The following is an 18,731-nucleotide window of genomic DNA, read 5'->3' as shown; positions in this document are numbered from 1 at the left end:
ATGATTATCCCATGTTATAGATTAAGTAAACAAGGTTCCAGGAGGTCAGGTTCTTTGTCACATAGCTAGGAAGTGGTGACACCTCAATTAAAGCCTTGATCTGATTCAGTCTAAAATAATAATATTTTCTGTATTGCCTTTAAATGATTGCTAAGATGCTCCACATATTGCTACTTTTTCATCAATTATTCATGCAATGACAATAATGATTATTGGTATTATCTGGGGTTGGGGACAGTTTCTGTCACACCTGCAAGAAGAGGGTAAGTTGTACGAGGTCCTCTCCAGCCCCATCTGTGACTGCCCCCCTGTCTCCGCAGTCCACCTCTACAAGTGTGCAGCCCAGCGGGAGAGCTGCGGCCTGTGCCTGAAGGCCGACCGAAAGTTTGAGTGTGGCTGGTGCAGTGGCGAGCGCAGGTGCACCCTCCACCAGCAGTGCACCAGCCCCGCCAGCCCCTGGCTGGACTGGTCCAGCCACAATGTGAAGTGCTCCAACCCCCAGATCACCGAGGTGAGTCCCCCGAGGTCCAGAGCAGGACCAGGAGCCTACCCCGGGGCAGTGGGTGAGGAGGGCATCTTGAGCCTTGGTGGAAGGATTCTTGGCATAGGATGTGATAAATGTGGAGATATATAAAGCTTCTTGTGGGTGTCTTGATGGCCCGTGTCCAGGTGTAAGTGACAAATGTATGGAAGTGTGTCCTCGTGCCTGTGCAAGAATGTGCGTGCATGCAACAAGGGAGGCAGAGCCAGCCCAGCCTCCCTGCCAGGCCGGCTGGCCAGGGTGGGGAATGTGAAATTGGCTGCATGGTGGGTGAACGTTTCAGAAAGCAGATTTTACTTTTCTCAGCAGAAATGTGATTTCAGGAGCCAAATTAGCTCAGAGTCGCAAAGTTGAAAACAGAAGAAGAAAGTAAAGGCAGGCACTACATTAGCCACTGTGCCATTTCCCAGGGTTTCCTCTCTGTCCCAATTTGTTTGTGCATTTTAATGGAAAGAAATAGATAATTAATTGTCCTGGAAAAAAATGATGTTTCCTGAATAGCAAATTGCAAAGGAAGATGAATACATGATGTGAATGAAAATGCAGCTGCTGGGGTTTTGAATGGCCTGGGAGAGGAATGGTTGTATTTAACTTTGCTGGCATTATGTACTCATCACTCTTCAGCACTCCCAATTCACTGACTGTCACTTGTGCTATGAAACTAATTGCACGTTCCTTCGGGTGACTAGGAAGAAAGGCCCGGGCAAGTACCGCTGTGGTCTGTGTGTTGAAGAAAGCAGGCAGGGCTGTGTTCTGCCTCTTTTGTGAGCTGAAGCTCTGTCGCTTTCCCCGCCTTGTTTTCACTGCTGGCCCAAAGGAAGCAACTGTGGCTCTCACCTGTGTCAGTGGATATTGGGAAACTTCTGAAGCATCCTTATGATCATATCCAAGATTCGCATCAGTGAGAAGAAAACCCTCAAGATCAAATGAATATGTTAACCTACAGATGGTTGTTTGAAGAGGAAGCACGTATTTATTTAGAGGGCTTTGTTGTCACTTGCATTTAATCCTCTCAGCCACCATGGGAAGTAAATATTCTCTTCTCACCTCCGTTTTACAGATGAAGAAATGAGGCTCAGTTGCCCAAGTTCACATAGCTATTAAGTGGCAAAACCAGAATTTTAGCTTAGATTTATGTAATTATAAAACCATTTTTTAAACCTTTAGTATTTTTGCTCAAGTAACATAAAATGAGAAACGGTGCTTCCTTATACTTTATAGCCAACCTTCTTAGCTGGTATAGAGCAGAGACACTTGCCCAGCCACGTGGCAGCCTATCCCAGGGGAAGCACAGTGCTATGGGACAGTGACTTTCGCATCTAGGTCCTCGTGTGTCCACGTAGGAAGCTGTGATGGGAGCATAGCCTCTACCTGTCAAACACTGGGCTTCTCTAGTCCCATTCGCTCGGGGGCTACTGACTTTCCCGTGTGTGTGCGCCTCACTGGGAAAGAGTGCTTGCAGGGGCTGCCCCAGCCTCTGCCCCCAGACAGCTGGCTCCCTGCTGCTCAGTGCTCCGTGCCTTCGCCCCGATTGTCATGATTTCCAGCAGCCGTTGGCCTGATAACTGGCTCTGGTCTGCACTTCTTGTTGATGCAGTTGTGGTCTCTAGGTCTCTGTGCCTGCGTCATCAGCGCTCTTAAATTAGACCGGGGACTCGCTTCCTCCCACCTCTGCCAACCCTGGCTGCTGCCCCAGCCCCATCTGTCTACTTCCCAACTGGCAGGAGCCCACTCCCAGCCCAGAGGCAGGCTTCTCCCTGGGAACCTCTGCCTCTGTTGCCCCTGCTCACTGACCAGGGACTGACAGGCTGCTCTGTTCACGGAGGACACCCAGCTACACAATGCTAATTAACCCCCTGAGGTAATTAGGCTGTAATTGATTTTCCCAGTGAACAGAGCAGCAGGAACCTGAAGCCCCAAGCGGTGGGGGCTCCTGTTGGTGTTCTCAAGCAGAGGCCATGGGGAAATGAAAGTGCGTCTTTCTGGAGAGACAAATCCATGGTGTGTCTCAGGCCACTCTGAGCACATTATTCTGGACAGGGTATGTGGAAGGGAGGATGCCAGCCTGGACTGTTTTATCAGGAATGTTGCTTTTGCATTTCTTACTCCCAGCCCATCCTCTTCTCCCTGTACAGTCATTTTCAATTTTTTAACTTTTAATTTTTGAAATAATTTCAGACTTAATAATTAAGGTACAAAAATAGTACAAAGAACTTTCATATACCCTTCACCCAGATTCTCTAAAATTAACATCTTACATAACCACAGTATAATTACCGAAATCAGGATGTTAGCATTGATATAATAATGCCGCCTAATATACATGCTTTGTTCACATTTTGCCAGTTGTCCCACCGATGTCCCGTTTCTGGCCCAGGAGCCAATCCAGGGTCACATGTGACATTCATTATCATGTGCTCTTTGTGCTCTAATCTTTCTTTGTGTTTCATGACCTTGATACTGGTGAAGAGGACAGGCCAATTATCTTGTAGTTGTCCCTCAATTAGAATTTGCCTGATGTTTCTTCACGATTAAATTCGGGTTATATGTTTTTGGCAATGAGTTCTAAAAAGCAAACGTGGGGTACATGTCCAGAGGGCACAGGAGCCAACTTGATTTGGCCCCAGTGGTCAAATCTGGGGTGATTTTAGCAAGAAAATAGATAATAATAACTAATGGACAATAAGCAATAGAATAAAATATAAATGTGTGGTTTTTATTGATATAAATAAAAATACAATTCATGGGGGAGAGAGAAAGCTCTTATTTATACTAGAATTTCAGCTCACAAATGTAGAAGGAATTATGGAAATAGGAAACCATCATTTGGCAAAATTCACAGTGATAATTGTTTGAGGCAAGAATAGCCAATGAATGCTAAAATTAGTGGATGGAAGTATGATGAGAAATAGGTATTTACATAATCTCAAGCTATCTCCCCACAAGGTACTTATTAATTACGACAAGAATAGTAACTTCTCAGTGAAAAAAACTGGCAGACACTACCTTAACCAAATGATCAAAGACAGCATCACCGGAAATGGGAAAGATCAACCTCATGTGCCTCTCAGTAGGATGTGCTGAGAAGAACACAACCTCGTTTCTATGACTTTTTTTTTTGCCCAAAATATATCACTTGATAAAAGTAACTTTTAAAAAGAATCAACTTATTTCCTTTACCTCAGCTTTCTTGGCTAATTCCTTGACATGAGCACAGGTCTTTTTCTTCATAATTGTAACTCAGTGAGATCCATGCCCTTTTTTCTCCCCCTCATCTCTGGCCCCTACGTGTACTCCCTCAGTGCAAGCCCACATGCAAACAGAAGCCATTCCCTAGGAAAATCTTTCTCGAGGGGTGGAAAGGGGAAGATTCTGTGATGGCCACAAAGGCTGCTGGGGGCAGTGGAATTTCCAAGGCTGGAAACAAATGGAGCTGGAATGGGTGCTGTCCTGCCCACGAGCAGAGAAATCCATGAAATGCCCTTAAACGAACCAGTTCTACTTTAGGAAAAGGCGTGGGCTCGAGCTTAGTTAGATGAACAGCTGTGTTCTTCCTTAACCCCTCCTTACCTGGCTGTCTCCATGACAACCAAGCCCACCCCTAGCGACCCATCTTTTATGGCAGCTTCATGTAGGACAAGTCTTACAGCTCATTGAATTTCCCAGTTTGCGTAAACTTCAGGTTAGGTCCCCTTCAGGACTCACCGTCTGCTCCTTCTCAACCAGCCCCTGTTGTGATAATGATGCTGTCCCCTGTGGGAGGCATCCCAGGCTGCTCCCACTCCAGCTGTCATCCTGGATGTCTGTGCACAATGTCACCTGCTCAACCCAGGAACAAGAGACATGTGGAGCATTGGAAGGCCCATGAGATGCCTGGCCTGTCACGTTTCAGTTCTTCCCAGCGTGTGCTTTTGAGGCCCTGCTGGGACCTCGGAGACGAGGATGTGATGAGCCACCCACTAGGAAGGAAGGCTCAGGGAACACGTTTTCCAAGAAGCTGCGAGTGGGTGGCAGCCAGCAGAAAGGAAAGGATACTCAATATGTTCTAGGGAAAAGAAATTTAGGAAGGATCAAGGGGCTTCAGGGCTCATGTGACAGAGGTCTCATCTCAAAGTGAGTGTATGAGTTTGCTAGGGCTACAATTGCAAAACACCACAAACTGGGTGGCTCAAACAACAGAAATTGATTTTCTCACAGTTCTGGAGGCTAGAAGTCCAAGATCAAGGTGTAGGCATGGCTGGTTTCTTCTGAGGGCTGTGAGGAGAATCCCTTCCATGCCTCTCTCCTAGCTTCTTGGGGCTTGTGGCAGTCTTTGGCATTCCTTCTTTTATAGAGGTGCCACCCCAATCTCTGCTTTCATGTCCATGTGCTATTCTCCTTGTCTGTGTGTGTCCAATGTCTTGGAAAATAAGGATCCCAGTCATGTTGGATTAGGGCCAACACTAAAGACATCATTTCAACTTGGCAACCTCTGCAAAATCCCTATCTCCAAATAAGATCCTATTCTGCAGTAATGGGAGCTAGGGCTTCACCTTGTGAATTTGGAGGGGATGAAGTTCAACTCAGGACAGAGCATTCTGAGAAAGAGGAGGAGATGCCACAGTTCTAAAGGGAATTAATTCACTCATTAAGTGTTCATCTCGTGAGTGACTGCTGTCTGCCACGCACTGCGCTAAGCCTGGAAGTTCTCACGTGGGTAAATTCGTCCTGGGTGAGGAGGCGGCACAACACAGCCTCTTTCCGTGGAACCGCAATGTATCTCTACACTTTGGCCACTGGAAGAGGCTGGAAACTGCTGGCCCTGCGCCACTCTGCTTCCTCCAAAGGACCTGAGATGGAAACTTCTAATCTGTACGCTTTGTAGTTGTCTCCGGTTTGGAAGGACTGCAGCAGGGTCCTACATCTCCATACCTAACAAGGACACAGACTTCAGGCCAGGGACATGAACAGATGAGCTGCTCCCTAGTTCTGGGATTCTTAGTAATAAAGCTTTTCTTTAACAAGACTCCACTGTGTGCCAGGACCTGTGTACTTGGCATACCTACTCCTCCTAAGAGTTCTGCCAACATGGCTGTAATTATCTTTGTTTAAGAGTCGGGAAAGCAATGCTTAGGGAAGTAAACAATTTGCTGGGAGTCGCACATTGATTAGTGGCAGAACAAAATCAAGACCAGGCCTCTGACTCCAGAAAGCAGACTCTCCCACCATGGCATGTGACCGCTCTTGGGGGGAGGGATGGAGGGGTATTCCCTAGCTATATACCCTACCCCACCCCAGGTGGATCAGAAACACCTGGGCCCAGGATCACACTCCTCTTGGAAGATCCCAGGAAATGCCAAACTAGGAACATTGGCTACCATTTGCACTTAGCCTTAAAATAAACTTCACCTGTCTTCCTAAGCATAACTAGGTCCCCACATACTTCTATGAGCGGGGAGAAAAACAGGAAGAGCATTTTGGGGTGTGTTTAAGCTCAGGGATATCACTCCTTGCCAGTGTAGGGCAGATGCAACTTTAATCACGTGTTTCTTAAAGCCACCAGACCCCATTTGGTTGTTTTCTGGTTGTCTTTATTAATGACATGATGGCTAAGGTGAAAGTTGGAAATTCCCTGGACTGGTGTCTCTGACTCCTCCAGCATCTCAGCACGATGGGAGGGCCCAGAGAATGGGGCTCAGGTGGTTCACACCTGCAGCTGAGAACAGAGATTGGGACGAAATAATGTGAAGCAGGCCTGAACTGCATGGGGTGAGTCCCCAGTTCTGGGGTCCTCGGGGAGTGACCAGGAACCTACCACCATTTGGGTCCCAAAAAATGTCCCTGTGTGTTTTGAGTCACCTGCGGCATTGCCCAGTAAAGATGTACTCATGCCGGGCCACATAAGTACTGGTTTTGCAGTTGTCTCCTGTAGCTTTTACTTCATACATTTTTCAACTTCAGGAACTTCCCCAACACCTCACTAGTCCCTGCATAGGGAATGTAATTCTCTTTAACATCTTAGGTACATGTAACTCAGAAAGAAAACCCTTGTAGAAAACCGTGTACACGGCCCTCCAAAAGCAAGCCTAAATCATTGTTGCTAGTGTAGTCATTTGAGATGATCCATCGCTCTTGCTTCCTCCTGCTTCCCTCTTCTTGCCCAAATAATTTAAAGCAGATCTTTTCCCCGTGGATTCCCTCAGATGCAAATGCATTTGTGAAACTGTTTGGGGTGCTGGACATATAGAAGTATTTATCTGGAAGGCTGCCACAAATCCCTGCAGGAAAGGCCAAAAGCCCCCTGCCCAGGGCCAGAGCGACTCGCTGCGAAGTTCCCAACAAATAAAAAATAAGTCAGCCAGCTTTCCTGAGAAACAAGTCAGCACTCTGATCTCCGTTCATTTATTTGCAGGCCTCATTAATATAACATCACTGCAGCAAACAGCTAACGGGGGATGGTGTCAAGATGAATAATGGAGTTACTCTGCTGAGATAACAATTAGGTTTTGAATGTACTATCAGCCAAGACAGAGCCAGCAAGGACTCCTGTCGGGGAGGAAGAGCTAGTGAGTTTCAGAACTAGGAGTTAACCCTCAGCTACTTGAGTCTAGAGCCCCATGTCTGCCCAGGAGATTATCCTTAGTCTCTGTCCTGGGCTCACTTAAGCAAATGGAACTCGCAACCCACAGGTGCTGTCCTCTGGCATCAGCCCGCTGCAGAGATGGGGGGAAAGCCAGCAGTCCCTACCCCCAGTGTTTTGGGGGGAGACTGGACATGTACAAGGAGAGGTGGCAAAGGGGCAAGGCCAATGAGGGAGTGTGGACATTCACAGGGACAGAGGTCGAGAGAGAGGAGGGTGGAGGAAAGCTAAGAAGCTTGGGGAGATGGAGGTGCCCGGCAAAGCCAAATAACATACTGATTTTCTTGGAAAGCAGCAAGTACGGCCTTAGCCGAGGGAGAGGGGCTGGGAAGCCTGAGCTGAGGGAACGACAAGCAGCGGCTTGAGTTCTCGTCACTGATGACCAGGAGGTCTCTCCCAAGGTGGGAGGATGGCCAGCCCAGACAGTGTGGTGCGGAGGCCAAACGCACAGGTTAGATAGACCTAGCTAGGCTCTGCCACTCACCATGCAACCTTGAGCAAGTTACTTCACCTCTCTAGGACCCTATTCCCCATCCATACAATGGCAGTAATAATAGTAGCTCCCTCGTAGCTTGTTTTGCTCTCTTAGTGGGATAAAATATGTAAAGCTCTTGGCACAATGCATGGTAAGTACTGAAGTGAAAAAGCAGTCATCATCAATTATCAGAATCTTTAATAACCTGGAGCCTATGGCGGGTTTCTGCCTTTTCTCTCACAGTGTCTATCAGACAGGAGATACAACCAGAGAGAGGCTCCAGGGTGGGAGCTGGGCTCTGTGAGGTACCCACCAACAAGGGGCCCTCCTCTGGCCCCTTAAGCCCTGACCCTGTAGAAGGCCCCAACTCTGCCCCTGCAAGGCTCCCCAAGTCCCAGGGACGGCCCATCCGTGCTCCCTAGGTTGTGGGCCCCTGGGCTTTCAGCACCTCCCACTTTGCCCCCTGGTGACGCCCATCGGAGCTCTCCAGCTGTAATTAATCGGCTGCATCTGCTCTCGCCCTTTGGCGGCTTTGTGGCACAGTTCCCTCCAAACTGTTCAATTAGTGGCTGCAAGAATCAGGGCGAGTGCTGCATCACGGCGGCTGTTTTCCAGGTCATGGCACCCACAGTGGGAAACAAACATGACACAGTCTGGCATGAATACAGATTTGGCTGGGTGCTTGGGCACTGGGTCGGGCTCGGTCAGGCTGTGGAGCAGCAGTCAGGTGGGTGTGGGTAGGTGGGGAAGTGGCTCTCCAAACCAGACGCTCCGGGAGTCTTTGAGAGGAACCGGCAGACACAGGGCTCTCCGAGTTAGTGTCCTACCATCAGCACAGGCTGCCTCACCACACATCCTTCTGGCCTCAGGTGAACAGATAAAGAAGTACTTGGCCAGGACTCGGACTAGCCTCCTTTATACCCAGTCATGGTCAGTGACTGACTCTCAGACAGGGTTTAGGGCTGCTGAACTGCCCCCTCCGCCCTAACGTTGTTTCCCACACTTCCCTTCCAAATTCTGCAAATAGACAAACAGTTTATTCTACAACCAGCTAAAAAGCCAATACTCTTAAGACAAGGTAATAACAGAACTTAATGTCCCATGAAGATTCAAGTAAAGGTTTCTTCAGGGAGAAGAAAATAGCAGAGTGAGAGGTGCCTAAAGTGGGAGAAGGAAACCCGGAGAGGAAAGAAAGAACTGGGAAAAGAAAGCACCAAGGTACCCTCCTTCCAGGATTTGCACAGGGCCAGAGCCCTGTTAATAATGCCTGTGTGACAAGGGCAGGGTGGTCCTCTGCACAGGATCTCCTGCTGCACTCGGGGCAGGCTGTGCTCAAGCTGCAAGCCTACCCAGGTTCATTCCACTCTCGGAAGATGCATGGAACCATGAGGTCCCAAGAACAGCCTCTGAAATGATCAAAGGGTATAGAAAACAAGATCTTCCCACAGAAGGCTAATGGAACCGCAGAAGCAAAGGCCAGGGGTAACACGATTGCCATCTTCAGCTTCTGATAGATGTTTGATGAGGAGGCAGCTGTTAGTCCTCCGTTCAATGAGGAATCACAGCAGAAATTGGCTTAAATGAAAGTAAGGGAGATTGCAGAAAGAGCTTCTTGATGATTCTGTTGTTAAAAGACAACATGACTCCCAAGCAGCATGTCGGCACCTCCGTGCGTCTCGTCATCGTGAAAGAACAGTTCATTCCAGAATCTGGTTGAGACCAGCATTCCCCAGTAACAAAAAGCTGGGGATATTTATCGAGGCAGTGTGCTCAGTTAGATTGCTAAGCAAAAGCAACAGACACCCTGTCCCAAGGTAGCTATTGACTCAATGAGGAAAAAACAGTTACAGTCCCGGTGGGCTTTGCTGGACTGGGGACATTCGCAAAGGGCAGTGGGAATGTAGGAGGTGCTGCTAAACCTACCCGGGGAGTCAGAGAAAGCTTCTCTGCAGAGGCTCTTAAAGCAGAGCCTTGCAAGAGGGGTAGGCGTTTGTCAGCGGACATGCTTCGTGGGCATGTCAAGAGCACGTGGACTTTAGGCCATCTAGCCTCGGGGACCCTTCGCTCTGCCTGGGAGCACATGTCATAAACAAGAGAGCAGAACCAAAGCTCAGGCAGGCGGGTGGGGGAGGGGCACCAGCGGGAGCCAGCACAGAACCTCGGGAGACCCTCAGTACACCCTTCCCTCCCCCTCAGCAACAGCAGCTGCTTCTGGGACCTTCTCTCCCTTATCCCTTCTGGCTCTCCTCCTGAGGGCCACAGAGAATTTAAATATATTTCTGGTCCACGTTATAATATTTGTTACAAGGCACGGGGCTGAAATTGGTCAATATCTGAAGCTCTTGACAGTTGATTTTACAGGTTTTCATCTTCCTCCTCCCTCTCTCCACACTCCCACTACACACACATGCACGTGCATGTACATTCAGCCCAAACTGTCAAACCATTTGTTTGTGTGGGTGTCTCATTCGGAATTAGTTTCTTGAAAGAATTCATTGAGTTTGTTGTGAAGTGCTATGCCTACCCCAGAATGGCTGATAGCCAAGGGGAAAAGAAGTGGTGAGAAGGGAGGGAGGAAAGGATGTAGACCATTTGAGATAGAGCCAGAGAAAGGGATTGGGCTCGGAATATGTTTCTGTGAAGGACCCAGATTCCACCAGAGCCAAGGCCTTGCCCTCAGCAGCACGGCCACTCCCCACCCAGGCGGAGGCCGCAGGATACCTCCCAGCCTTCTCCAGTCAGCCCATGAGCACCTCTTTCTACCCGGGGCACCCTAGTGTGTACCCGGTCCATGTGTCCTCCTTCCAGATCCCTAGGGAGACCCCCAAGCTTTCTAAGCTCCCAACCGACACCACCATCCAGGGTTTTTGTGATCTAGGAATGCACGGGTACAGGGGAAACACAAGGAAGGAAGCTTCCAGTTTTCAAGGCCTGCTCTCTAAACCACCATCACATTAGGGACCTTCCAAATCTTGCCTCACTTCACCTTCACAACACCCCTGTGAGGCAAGCATCATTACCTGTTTTCTGACAAGGACACTGAGATTAAAAGTCCCATGGCCCACAAGTATCAGAGCTGGAGTTCAAATTCAAGTCTAACTGATGCCAGAGCCTACTGTCTTCCTACCACAGACACTGCCTGAGCATTGGATCGTCTTGCTTCTCTACCCCAGTGTAGTCAGCAGCCCAAGGGCCACCTGAAAATGGAAGCTAAGACTTGTGGATCTGGCTACCATCCAGCCATATTTTTTCCCTATCAACAAGGGAACCTATGTAAGTCCATGCTGCCCTCTCACCCTTCCACTGCAGCCCTACACCACATTCCAGATCTACAAGGCAGAAGGCCTTCCTTGGAGTTCTACAAGCCATGGCTGGAACCCCACCAACCTCCCTCTTTATAGACCCGGGTGGAATGGCCAGACTTGGCACCCGAAAGAACTAAGCTTTGTGAGTGCTACACCGGGGTCCCACAATCCAGTGCTGCTTTCAGCAGTGGTCCTTGGCGTCAAGTGTCCAGAGTGGGCTTGGGACCCAAGCTGCCTAGTCTGCACTGGTACCTGAAGGGATCCTGCTCAACGCCCTCCCTGAAGAAGAGTTCCTTTCTCATTGCATCTCCTCTCTGTAGCCTCTCCCCAGCACCCGGTCCTGGGGAGGAGTGAGGACAGCAGGATGCGTGGGTTTTACCACCCCAGGCCACCACCCAGACATCAAGGCCCTTGCGCTTACTCTCACCAGGAAGCCATCAGGTGTCAGGGGACGTGTCCTTGACTCTCTCGGATTTGTAAGCTGGGGGAGAGCAGTGGCACGTGCAAAGGCCCAGAGATTTTTAAGTGCACATGTGTATAAGAACTGCTGGTATCTGGGGGAACATAGAGGACATGGTCCTGGATGGCAGATGTGGCTGAAGAAGTCACAAAGATCAGAAACTGAAAGACAAGTGCCTTGATAGTGGTTAGAGCCATTAAAGGTATTTAGAGCAAACAGCTAGTAACCTGATCAAGTATGTGTTCATGAAAGTTACCCTGGCAGTCTGAGAAAGTCAGATCTAAGGGAGGAACATGGGGTTCTGGCTGTTGGTGTGGGTGAGAGGTGGTGGAGCCCTGCTTATCACCTAGTCTGGAACACAGAGCAGAGCACAGATTCAAAGGACACCTGGGCGGAAAAACTGGTCATGCCTGGTGACCATATGCATTGAACAGGGTAGGTGAGGGAAAGGAAACAGTTGAAAATGCTTGCAAGATTCCTGGCTTGGTGCGCAGCGATTGTGTTAACCTTGAAAGAGAATCTGGGAGACAATCAGGTGAGAGGTGGAAAAATGAAGAGTTCATTTTTAGACCTGGTGAAATTTGAGGTGCCTGAGGGACATACATGTGAAAGTGGAGATGTCCAGCAGCAATTGGATATATGGATATGGGACTCAAGAGAGAGGTCAGAGCCAAAAATACAGATTTGGGAGTCATCAGTAATGGAGGCATTGGGAATTCTCTTGCAAATCAAATGCTCACCACCCCATCTATGTTTTGGAAATCCAGACTTTCACACATCAGTTTTAGGCAAGGAAGATGTAAGCCCAGGGCATGATGGCTGCTGAGTGCCTTGACCCCCAAACTCCTCTTACCCAGGTGCTGGCAGCATAGCACATGGGGTGTGCCATGTGGGAAAGAAGACCCACATGGACCCAGTGTTCCCCAAGTGCTTTCCAATGACACAGAAGGACTCTGATTCTCCAGGTCTGCATTCCAGAAGCTGGTAGCTGGGTTAGAAGGGATCAAGTTGGTGTTTCCACACCCGAAGATCATAACACTTCCTAATATTCTTTTTAAAGTCTTCCTTTTCTGCACAGTATTATCTGGCTTCTGCTTCTGAGTACCTCAGTACTACAGCCAAGTCTCTGACCCTGCCCCTCAGACATGGGAAGGGGACACTACACTGACTTATCAGCGGGAAGAAGCTGCCCCATGGAACCTGCCAACACCACATTCACAGTACAATTCCTACAGGCTACCTGCAAAACAGAAATATTTTTAGGCCTTCCAGAAAGACTTCATTTCACAGTTTTTCTGAAAGGTTGTAATTAACTGCAGTGAGCAAAAGAATGTATTTTTACAAATAAAAAGTGGAGGAAGAAGAGTATACCAATCACTATAGTTTTGTCAGTCCCTTTTGGTAGGTGGGTTCCTGCTATCCAGGTGGCTAGGGGACGAGGGGAGAGGCCAGCTGAGCTCGTTTCAAGACGATCAAAGGAGAACCTCAGGTTGGCTTAAAGCAAATTCTTTCCCATGGACGAGCTCATGTGTTGGCATGGAAGCAGCCCCTTCCCTGTTCCTCATGAACAAGGGTCCACCTTGCAGAGTCCGGGAGGCCCTACCTGAGGAAACTGTGCCAGGGGAGAATGGAAGAGCCAAGATCAAGTACTCTATTTTTAGAGTCCCCAGGGACAGGAAAGCTGTGGGCTATGGTTTCTCATGCCAGGTCCTTTCTCTCCAAATTGTCCTGCCTGCCCCCCACACTCACACCAACACACAGAGGCGCCTGTGAGCCCCTCAACTCTTTCCGTTGACTCATTTCATGAATCTTGTTGATTTATTCATAAGGTGGGATATTTTTATTCCTAGGAAGGAAGTTAGAGCCATAGACCAGGTGACTTGGGTGAAATGAGTCCCAGGATGGGAGTGTTCAGGGCCTGCTCTGTCAAGGAAGGAAAGAGGCTGCATCATACAGAGCTGGAGAAGGGGGTGGGGGGTCAGGGGATCTGGGTTCCAGTCTTGGCTGTGCAGCCAAGTTACTGAGAGCCCAGCAGTTGGCCAGGCATTGAGGGAGGAGGCCTGTCCTGGTCCTCCTCATCCCCACCATCATCTCTCTCTGTCCATGATCACCTGGGGATTCGTGACTGAGTTGGTAGCAGAGCCCATATTGTGCAGAAAGAGAACAGGGGAGAGTTTAGGGGAGGCAGGAAATGGGAAGAGTTTTCAGAGCCTTCCAGAGCATTTCTACCTATACCCACCTATCTTCTGTGCCCTGCAGTGCACTGACTCCTCTGCCCACTGGACACTCCACCAGCACATAAAGGGGTACATAGAAACTCCTCAGAGGGACCCAAGGACAGAGGGGACCAAGGCTGAAGCAGCTCTCTGCCCAGAGGCCACATCTGGGAGAGTCTGGTAGACTCCTGGCCTTGACCAATCCCCTTCCCTCCCTCTCCATCTTGCCTTTCTTATGGTAGTGAAAAGAGTGCTGGACTTTCTCACAACTGTATGTATATGTTACACAAGGTTTTTTTTTAATTTTTCAAAGATTTTATTTATTTCTTTTTAGAGAGAGAGGAAGGAAAGGAGAAAGAGGGAGAGAGAAACATCAATTGGTTGTCTCTCATACATGCCCCTCAACGCAGGCATGTGCCCTGACTGGGAATTGAACTGATGACCCTTTGCTTGCAGAACAACACCCAACCAACTGAGCCACACCAGTCAGGGCAGTTATACAAGTATCTTAGCCTAAGATATCTCAAGTTCCCTTCCAGTTCTGAAGTTCCTGCTTAGGATTGAGTTCTAGTCTAATTTCCTGCTACTTCTGAAAAATGTGAACCACACAGTGTGCACTTACTCCCTGGGAGCTGTGGGATCTCCAAGAGCTGCATTCTTCCTGAGCCTGAACTGTTCCCAGGTAGAAGTGTATACCTTCAGAGAGCCTGATGCTGTAGTTCCTTCCCCTGTTGGGTCGGAGCCAAATGAGACAGTCATCATTTGATGACTGAATTAAGAAATGAATAAGTAAATGATCCTTGCCTTTTGCTCCTAGCATGCATCACAAGATTTCTTTTTCCAGAACAATCTAAAATACACTTTCCATCTTAGATCCCCCCCTGCAGCACGGCCTCAGCTCAGGCTCCTCTGTGCTCTCCCAGCTTTCCCTCCGAACCCACCTTGTCACTCGGGAGCCAGCATCAGCCTTATTTATGGCTTCTTTTATCGCCTCCTCTTGACCATAAGTTCCTTGAGGGAGAATTTCCTGTGTGTTCATCACTGTATCCCCTACAGAGTCTAGCACACAGGAGTGGCAGTAATAGCACCTCACAATTACAAAGCCTTCTCTGGTTTACAGAATGCTCCCAAACACCCTTTGCTTGCTACTTGGAGCTCCCAGGGCAAGGCTGGCAGAGATGATGATCACAACTCAGAAGGACTGATGTAGAGTGAGATTATGTGACTTGCTGACAATCAGGCAACTGGTGAATTAGAGACACATCTCAAACAATGATTTTCTTCCTTAAGTCCAGTACTTTCTGGTTTCTTTTTAATAAATGGATGAATGAATGAGTCAATGACCTAAAGACCCAAGGAAAGAGTGTAAAATAAGGTGGTTCCATGATCCTAGACAAGTTCAAAGATGAGAAGACACTCTCTCTTTTTCCCCAAATTCCAGGTTTCCATCAAAGTCCCTAAGCCTCCATCCCACAGGTTTGCTAATCCCATTTCCCTCCCACAGATTTTGACCGTGTCTGGACCACCTGAAGGAGGGACTCGAGTGACCATCCACGGTGTGAACCTGGGTCTGGACTTCTCCGAGATCGCCCACCATGTGCAGGTGGCTGGCGTGCCCTGCACACCCCTGCCAGGGGATTACATCATCGCTGAGCAGTGAGTCCAGTCTGCTCTGGCCTGCCCTTTTCCCAGGGGAGCTTCTGGGTGGGTGGGGACTCCTCCCCTCCCTTCTCTGGGACTTTTCCAAGACTCATCTCCCATCTCCATTCTCCCGTGGACCTGACCCCAGAAGTCTACCCAGAGCCCTGTGCTTTCCCTTCTCCACTCCCAGAAGGTCATATTCTGTTCTCTTCCCTGTTCCCTGGCTCCAGATCCCTGATCCCTTCCCCCAGATCCCTGGCTCCTCGGGCATCAGGGATCCTTGAGCAATGCTTCCCCTATTCAGTTTTTGCCTGCCCACTGGCAGGACTGAGTCAGTTTCCCAACCAGCCTAGGCTCCTCCTCTTCTTCCCCGGCCCCTCCCCTACCAGACTCCATTAGAATGCATCCCGCAAGGTGGGCTGAGGGCAACAATTTGTTTGGCTTGTGGGGCTCTGACAGCAGCTTAATCCAAGCAGGGCCTCCGCCGGAGCAAATTCATTTATTTCACTAAGGGAAATGTCAGCTGGAAATTAGAAAATAGGCATGTCGTAGCGGACAGGCAAACGGGGCTCCAGGAATGACATATGTTCCAATTTGGGGTGTGTTCATTTGGCAGTGGCAGCTCGGTGGAGTTGGTGGGCAGGAGATGGGTACAAAGCTGGGGCGGGTGGGTAGAAGGAGGGGTGCCTCTTCTTCAAAGGAGAAAGGGAGGGGAGCAGCCAGACCACTCCACATGATTGATCCTACAAAGTCTGGTCAAGTCACTCTGGTTCCACGGAGATCACAGCTCTGCAAGGGGTTCTAGGTTTGGGGGTGGGGTTTTCCTCCCTGAGCTTTACCCCCCTGCAGCCTCAGGTCCTCCCTCTGACCTCCCCAGAGCCGGCCTTTAGTAGCAACCATAAAAATAACTTCACTTTCATCCATTATCTCACTTTTAACTGGTAAGAACTCTGAGAGGTACATATTGTTATCGTCATTTTACAAAGCACGAGAGAAGGGAACTGACTTTCCCAGCTCACTCAGAGCATGAGTGGTCAAGTCAGAGCTGGAACTTGAGTCTCCTGACTCCTCCTCTAGGCTTCTTCCCTCTCTTAACAGCAATGGAGGAGCAAGACTGCTGGGTAAGAGTGGCCTGGAAATTTCATGATTCATCCGAATGTGTCTTCCAGGGTCAGGGGCCATAATCCCGGTGAGGCCCAGAGCTGGATTAGAGTCAGATGGGTGAATTCCCAGACTCTGAGGCTGGGTGTGATCTCTGTCAGCACTAGCAGGGGAGAAGAAGAAGCTGGTCTGACCCTTCAGACCTTCAGATCCTTCACAGACTACCTTATCCCTGCAAGGAATGCACATCAGAGGGAAGCCTGGCAAGGTCTACAGGAAAGAGATGAGGGAGGCAAAGGGGGACAGGACATTATAGCACTTCTGAGCCAGAAGAGGGGGTGAAAGCTGTTGGGAGCAGAAGCCAGGATGGCCCGCAGAGATCCTCACAGCTGATCCTTTACAGAGGCCAGCGCCCTGCCAGGCTGGGCTAGACACTTGGTCTCACTGACCCAAATCCACCATGGCCTCCAGGACCCACCTTGTGCCTCTGGACACAAGCTAAGTCTCCAACTTAGTGAGATGCCACAGGACTCCAAAGGAAAGGGTTTGGGGCAAGTGAGGAGTAAGGCTTTGAGCTGAGAAGAGCAAGTTCTTGGGCAGCTAGATGGACATGTCATGAGATTTGGAATTCAAAAGTGTTCTAAGTCCTGGCTCCTCTACTGACCAGCCCTGAGACCTTAGCAAAATGTCCAGCCTCTCTAACCTTCATTGGCCTAAAGGAAATCATGGTTCCTGCTGCACAAGTTTTGAGGAAAATTCAGTAAGATGGGAAAATGGAGGCTGTGATGCGCCATACAAATGTAAGGAAACAGAGTTCTATCCATGAAATCAAATGCTCCACACTCGCCTGGGGCCACAGAGAAGAAAGTGCTGAGAGAAACTGGAAGTGAGAATATGAAAGGAGCCTGGAAAAGTGAATGGTCAGCAGGGGCCCCTGCCAAGGCTGATGGTCACCCTGGAAAAGCACCCCCATCGCCTCCGGGCGTGGGGCAGGCCGGAGGCGGCCAACACACTCGGCACCTCGGCTGCATGCAGCCCCGGTTTCCAGCCGTGCCAGGCTCATTACTGCTCTCGAGGTTTCCTAGTTTGTTAACATCATTAAAGCCTCCATCCCGGGCAGAGAGCAGCAGGCACAATCGTTACAGATGTCTGTGAGAGATGAATTTGGCTAAACGGGCGCAGTGCAGAGTCCCGGGTGTGGGCAAGATTATCGGGCACAGTAATGACTCACCATATGCTTGTGCCTGCCATCTATCACTCAACAATTAGGTTAATGTTGGTTAAAGGGCCCCGCTTAATCCTGCAATCAACACCCCACAGGACTGTGGAGGACCAGATGACTCCATGACAGGACGCTTTCCAGGCAGTGGGATGCAGGTTGAGGACGCAGCTCAGCCCAGCCTGGGACTGGGGTTCTGTGTGGTCTGGACTGAGCTCATCCTCAGATCACCTCCCTCTTATCTGCTGCGCCTGTGAACTCAGCCACAGCTGGATAGATTGATGTTAGGCACGTGTATCCCCCACTCCGGGTACATACTCATGGAGTGTAAGAGACCATCTCTATGCCAATTTAAGGGAGGTGGTCAGGTGTGGAAGTGAGGGCACTGGCTGGGTGCTGAGAATTAAGCTATTGATGAGCTAAGTGACTCTGGACAAGTGACTTTGCTCCATGATCCTCAAATGTCTCATCTGGAAAATGAGTATATAGAAATATAAGATCTCTACAGTCATGTCTGCGGTCCCGAGTATGTCAGAAGAAGGGTCTGCCCTATGGGACCTGTGCCTCCCACCATTAGAAAGCATATTGCTCGCACTGATTTGTCTACAGAAGTCCCCTGTCAACCAGGAGGAGTCAAGCCTTCAACTGTTGAAGCTAAGTAACTATTGGTCAGTTAATCAGTCCAATCCCTTACTTTGTAAGGAAAAGACATCTCTAGCTGTCGTCTCCTAATAAAACATAGGGAGCCTAGAGCCACCAGGGACCCTGGGAGAAGGCAGGGAAGGCAGGAGTCCTCCAGAAATCACACCACAGGAACTTTGCTGACTTATGAGACCTGAAGGCAGAGGTGGTGCACACACTGCTGCTGGTGGTCACTGACAGCCAGCAAGGTGGGGGACACAGGTGGTCAGCTCTCAGAGCCCTAGGAACCCAGCCAGGTCTTCCCTCCCCCAACCCCTACTCCTGCAACCTCAACTCCACCCAAGCATTGCTGCCATGTCTATTTACCCTGTCTCTTTCCCAAAAGACACACATTAAAAGATCATCCCATTAATTCTAAAGGCAATAGAGTGGAGTGGTCAAAGGCACGAGCCTTGGAGTCAGCTGATGTGGATTTGAATCATGGCTCTGTGGCTTACTAGAACTATGGCTGT

At 49.4% G+C, this 18,731-nt stretch overlaps 1 protein-coding gene across 1 annotated transcript in view; it reads left to right on the top strand.

Moving 5' to 3' along the window:
• PLXNA2 (plexin A2) overlaps nt 1–18,731 on the top strand; it is a 211,449-nt gene that overhangs the window by 157,096 nt on the left and 35,622 nt on the right. The window contains exons 12-13 of the mRNA XM_028530930.2: nt 321–511; nt 15,121–15,272. Of these exons, the coding sequence (XP_028386731.1) occupies nt 321–511; nt 15,121–15,272 (343 nt within the window). The remainder of the gene's footprint in view (nt 1–320; nt 512–15,120; nt 15,273–18,731) is intronic.

The sequence above is a fragment of the Phyllostomus discolor genome, chromosome 14, assembly GCF_004126475.2.
Source record: "Phyllostomus discolor isolate MPI-MPIP mPhyDis1 chromosome 14, mPhyDis1.pri.v3, whole genome shotgun sequence".
Lineage (NCBI taxonomy): Eukaryota > Metazoa > Chordata > Mammalia > Chiroptera > Phyllostomidae > Phyllostomus > Phyllostomus discolor.
The sequence above is the reverse complement of the archived record's forward strand: the minus strand, read 5'-3'. Positions and strand labels throughout refer to the sequence as shown.